This window comes from Macrotis lagotis, chromosome 1 (assembly GCF_037893015.1).
Source record: "Macrotis lagotis isolate mMagLag1 chromosome 1, bilby.v1.9.chrom.fasta, whole genome shotgun sequence".
In the NCBI taxonomy this organism is placed as follows: domain Eukaryota; kingdom Metazoa; phylum Chordata; class Mammalia; order Peramelemorphia; family Peramelidae; genus Macrotis; species Macrotis lagotis.
The window spans coordinates 841,221,439-841,227,274 of NC_133658.1; the positions used below are offsets into that span (position 1 = coordinate 841,221,439).

A 5,836-nucleotide genomic window follows, 5' to 3' on the forward strand; every position below is an offset into this window, starting at 1 on the left:
GTTAAGAGGGAAGTATGACATTATGGGGAGAGTAATTAGATGTAGCTCCTTTGAATTTTTCTAATTCCACACTTTGTTGGCATTTACCAAGTCACTATCCCATACACTTTGTCTGAATTCACCATCACCTTAGACCAAATACTTCAATCTCCAATCTTTCCCCTTAAATAGTAACTCTTACTAAAGATACTGGAACAGCTTGAGTATTTTCTTTTACATTGCTTTCACAATCATCACTCCCTAAGTTGATCTTTAATTCAACAATACTTGTGAGGCTATGCTTGGAATATTAAACTGGAATATTAAACATGGGGCCTGACTGTCTCCACCAAAATAAAGAGGAGGAAATATTGTGCTTGTCATATTAGAGCTCTTGAATGTTTAACAGTTTTCAAAAACAAAAACTACAAAAGTAGCAAGGCACACATAAGTTTTATCAGTTATTAATATTTTCTCTATCAAATCAAGACAATTAAAAAAATACACCAAATCCTATTTTGTACTGTTTCCTGACTCTTGATGTGTGAATGTAAATTTAAAAATCAGTTTCTGGAAGTTTGTTGGTGCTGGCTTCAGCTGAGGTACCTTGCAATTGTAGAATTGTGTGATCCTATTGCCTGTAAGACTTCATAAGATGCAGAAGTCCATTATTTTACAGTCCTGAATAAGATTCAGAATCGTAGTCTAAGTACTGTGAGTGATGAATGGTCAGAGGCCCACTTAAGAGTGATTATTATGGGAGCAGAGAAAGACAGCTAGCATTTTTGGATATGAGAGAGTTCTGGTGGTAATTTAGAATGACTGAAAAGTCAGGGCCTTAGATCATGAAAGGTCAATTTAAGTGAGGAAAGTGCTGCTTTGAAGATGGAGCTAGAGAATATAAAACTTCAATTTTTCTCTGTCATCAGTCCTACCACATTATTATAAAAATAATAGACACAGTATAATTGCTATATAAATGCCAGTTATTTTATTTATTATAGCTCTATTATAGCTCTGGACCTGAGTTCAAATCCTACCTCAGACACTGAATATTTATTATAGCTCTAGGTAAAAATATTAACTAAATTAGTAAGCAATGAAGATACTTAATGAATTTCTCAAAAATTAGAGCACAAGTGAGGTGGGATGATCTTTTAGAATTTCTATGCATCTGTCACATGTAACATGGTATCTGATATGTACTAAGGAATTTATACATGCTTTCTGATTATCTGAATTTTTTAAGGCAAAACTTTCTGAATGATTGACCCAAAGGAAGGAGGTCTGCTTCATCTTTTTTTTTAAAGGGCAATGACCTTCCTGGGAGAAATGCAGTATTAGGATTTAGGTATATATTCTGTATTTCCTTATTATGAACATTGCTATTAAAGATAATTTAAAATAAAATTACAATTGCTTTTTTACAGAAATAAAAATAACTATAACAAGAAACCATGTTTGCATTGTTTTTAAAGCCAATATTTACTGACACCAATTGTTTCTACTTTATTTATAGTTTAGGAAAATAAGATTTTGTTTGTCAAATTTTTAGAATTCATATGTTCTATAAAGTGAAGACTTTTTGCATTTAATTTCCAAATTGCACTTTTGTTGTATGAGCCTATCTGGATAAATGAGATTTTTTTCAATATATGTTTATCTCTTCTTCTCACTAGATTAGGACATCCATCAAGGCAGAAACTATCATTTCCCCATTACATTAGGAGTTCCTCAAGGGTTGAAATCATTTTTTCCTCTTTTTAAATGGACATAATTCAAAAAAAGTACCATACAAGATCAGTCACTCCTATGGTCTATTTGATTTCATTAAGACAAACCACAATATTTCTCCAGGCCTGTCTATCTAGGATGTTTTGTTCAAAGAAAAAGTTAAGATACCTTATTATTTTCTACGTCCAATATTTCAAAATTTCTTAGGATGAAACATTCTAAGGATTCGGACTCTAATTTCCTTGGTTTTGATGCTATATACAATAGGATTGAGCATGGGAGGAACAAGAAAATGCAGGTAAGAGAGAAGCATATAAACCTGGGTTGGCATCTTTTTCCCAAAGCGATGAATCATGGAAAGGCTGACTAAGGGTGTGTAGAAGAGCAGGACAGCAAATATGTGTGAAATGCATGTATTGAGGGCCTTGAGTCGTTCTGCATTGGAGGCAATGGTCAGAACAGTATAGAGAATCAATATATAAGAGAGGAGGATAAGCAGAGCATCAAGTCCTAAAGTGCTGAGCATCACGAAGAGTCCAAGTGCACTGTTGACCCGAGTGCTGGAGTAGGACAGCTTCAAAACATCAGGGTGGACACAATAGGAATGAGACAGGGTGCTAATGGATTTGAAATTCAAGTGGCTAAGGAGAAAGGGCAGGGGAAGATGAAGGGCAGCACTTCGAGTGACAATAGCCAATCCAATGGCACCAATGCGCCAGTTAGTAAGGATAGTGGCATAACGCAATGGCTCACGAATGGCAACACAACGATCAAAAGCCATGGCAAGAAGAACAGCAGATTCAATGACTGAGAAGGTGTGGATAAAGAAGAGTTGTGCAAAGCATGTAGCTGCATTGATCTTTCTATGTCCCAAAAGGAAGACAGCCACCATGGAGGGCAGTGTGGATGCAGAGAGACCCAAGTCTGCCATTGAGAGCATAGAGAGGAAAAGGTACATGGGTGTATGGAGGCTGGGCACTGACTTGACAATGTACATGATGACAATGTTGCCTAGGAAAGAGAGGAAGTAGATGGAACAGACTGGGATAGCTGTCCAGTGATGGGCATCCTCTAAGCCAGGCAGGTCCATCAAGATGAAGACGAAGGACTTGCTATTGCTGATGTTGGAAATCACCATGGTATTCAAGAGTACTGTTAGCCTTGAGCAAGATCTTAAAATTGGGTAAATGTTCTTGTTTGTGCTTCTTTCAGTAAAGCAATCAAGGCTCATTGAGAGTGATTCTTACTAGGTCTACCCTTCTTTCCTCCTTGTCCTCCTTTTTTAATGATCATCGACTCTTGTATTCATTTCTGTTTCTTCAAACAGAGAAGTACACCCATGATGGTTTAATGTATTAGATTACTTTGCCATAAAGCAATTATAAAACACATTTTAGTTTTATTGAATATGCTTTCCTGTAAGAACTTTTCAGGGAAAATAAATAAATATATATAGATATATAGATATATAGATATAGATATATATATGATCTGTTTTTTTATTTACTGAAGAATTTTATAAATGAAGTAATTTGATAAATAATACTGGAACTCTTTAATTGAAGACCTATAAAATAGAAAGTTAAATCTGGTATACAAATGACTCTGATAGTTCCTGGCCTGGGAGGTAATTTTGAAGGAAGCCTTCTTTACAATTCATCTGAAAGAGAGAAGAAATTAGATGTCAAAGTCAGAGATAAGTTTTCATTAGAAAGTTCAATAATTGGGACTGTAAGTGGAAGAAGCAAGGAATAAAAGATATATTCTGCTCTAAGTATAATGCTGTTGTATCTAGTATCCTGTCAATCTTCTTTATTTCTCTGTTGAACTAAAAAACAAACAGCAATAGGTAAAAAAAGACAATAAAATATCTTAAATCCCCAGGGAAGTACTATAACCATGGACTGAAATAGTGTAATCAGAAAATAAATTCATATTCTAAAACACATAACTACGGACCAAAAAAAGAAAAAGCAGAAAAGGGGATTTTTGTCCTAAGTCAATGAGAAGATTAAGAATAAACCACCAAGAAGATTTTTTATCTACAAGTTAAGAAAGATAAAGGGATTTAGGAAGGTTTTTTTAACTCAATGGAAAAATAGTTTGAAAATATGTTGACAGAAGTCAGGCATTCACAAGAGTGTCACAAAGTTATACTTTGAATTTTTTTATCATGGAAGTTACTCTAAAAAAGCAATTCTCAATCTTTCTGCATATGTCATGGGAATCCCACATTATGAGGTAATCTATAGAAGTCTAGTAAGGCACAATGTTTAGAATCCTATTTGTTAAATGCCTAATATATAATGCATAGCCTTCCAAAAACAATTATAATAATACAGTAATCAAAATGTTAAATTTCTCCTTATACAAGATTTAAAACACCTTTCCTGAGTTAATATTATCTTAGCCTTGAAGCTTAGTTATTCTATGACTTTACATCTTCATTTTTTAAAAGGAAAAATAAATTATTTCCTCTATCTCAGGGAAATGGGTAGGATTAATATGTTACTCCCTTAATAATGCGGCTTTAGGAGAAGGTAGGTGCCTTCCTATTAGACCATTCCTCTCAGTGGAAGGGGTTGGTTCAGCAGATATACTTTTAAGCAGTTCCAGTGGATGGAGCAGTGGCCCTGGAGTCAAGAGGACCTGAGTTCAAATCCTACCTCAGACACTGAATAATGTCTAGCTAGGCATGTAACTTAACTCCATTACCTTAAATAAATAAAATTTAAAAAAATGTGGCCTTAATGGGACATTACTGTAATCTGAAGACAAAGTACCTCAAAATATACTGAGGGATGGACTTCTGGCCAAGATGGCAGAGAAAAGACAGCACAGCTTTAGTCTCCTGATCTTCCCACATATTTAATATGAAACAAACCTCTTAACAGAAATCTGATCTATAAAACCCAGAAAGAGAAACTGGGAGAAGAAGATCTACCTCAAGGTTTGTCCTCCTGGATTAGGGGTGGGCCAGGTGCAGAGGGCAGACTCTGCCAGGAGCAAAAGACAGAGTCAGAATCTGAGAGCTCAACTAGCCTGATCCTCAGGGCAGGTGAGATCCTGAGGCCCTGAAAGTGCTACCAGCTTGATTGGCAACTGGGTGGGAGAGAGTCTGAGGCTTGACCAGCCTCATCAGTGGGGTGGACTAGAGCTGAAAAGCCTAAAAGCAAGACAAGCCTGATCAGCCATGAGGGTGTGGGCAAACTAGGGAGCAGAGTCATTGGTTGTGGCAGTGAGGCCTGGAGCTTGCCTGCATAGTTGGAGGGTGAATTCCAGTGCAAGAAAGCTGCAGCCATACCTTCATTTCAGCTAAAGTCTCTTCCCAAAACAAACACAATTACAACCCACCTCTGCCCAAGGCTAAGGTGTGAGCAGCAGACCTCCTGTAGCCATGAACAGGGAGAGCAATTACCTTGCCCTGGGGCAAAACGCACCATTGTTCAAAGATAAAAATATTCAACAGCTTCATCCACCCCCTCCAGGCTAAGGGAGAGGGCCTCAAATTAAGGTCCCAGACATTCAAAGAGAAAACAACCAACACAGCCTAATGGCCAGCCCACTTGGAGTTATTACACCCAGTGAGTAAAGCCTCTAGGGATCTCAAAACCAAACATCTGTGAACAGGCCCTTCACCAACATAATGTCTTGGGAAAATGAAGAAAGGCCAGCGAAAGGGAGGGTCTATAGAAAAATTCCTAGAAGGGAAATACCCTAACTAAGAGAAACCTTGGACCTCTGAGGCAAATAAGATCTGGTTTCCAGCACAGAAAGACTTCCTTGAAGAAATCAGGAGGAAGTTTAAAAATCAGTTGGAAAGTTTGGGAGAGAAAATTAACATCTTGCAACAAGAAAGCAAATCATTGGAAAATACAATTGGACAAATGCAAAAAAGAAATTTATTCTCTCAAACCTCAACTGGTCAAATGGAAAACTCTTTCAAAAATAGAATTGGAGGGGCAGCTAGGTGACATAGTGGATAAAGCACTGGCCTTGGAGTCAGGAGTACCTGGGTTCAAATCCGGTCTCAGACATTTAATAATTACCTAGCTGTGTGGCCTTGGGCAAGCCACTTAACCCCATTTGCCTTGCAAAAACCTAAAAAAAAATAGAATTGACA

At 37.0% G+C, this 5,836-nt stretch overlaps 1 protein-coding gene across 1 annotated transcript; it reads right to left on the reverse strand.

Annotated features, from left to right (window-relative positions):
- Positions 1-1,906: 1,906 nt before the first annotated feature.
- LOC141489870 (olfactory receptor 51G2-like) lies at positions 1,907-2,851 on the reverse strand. Its single transcript, XM_074190243.1, has one exon. The coding sequence runs from the start codon at positions 2,849-2,851 to the stop codon at positions 1,907-1,909; it is 945 nt and encodes a 314-aa protein (XP_074046344.1).
- Between the last annotated feature and the right edge of the window lie 2,985 nt (positions 2,852-5,836).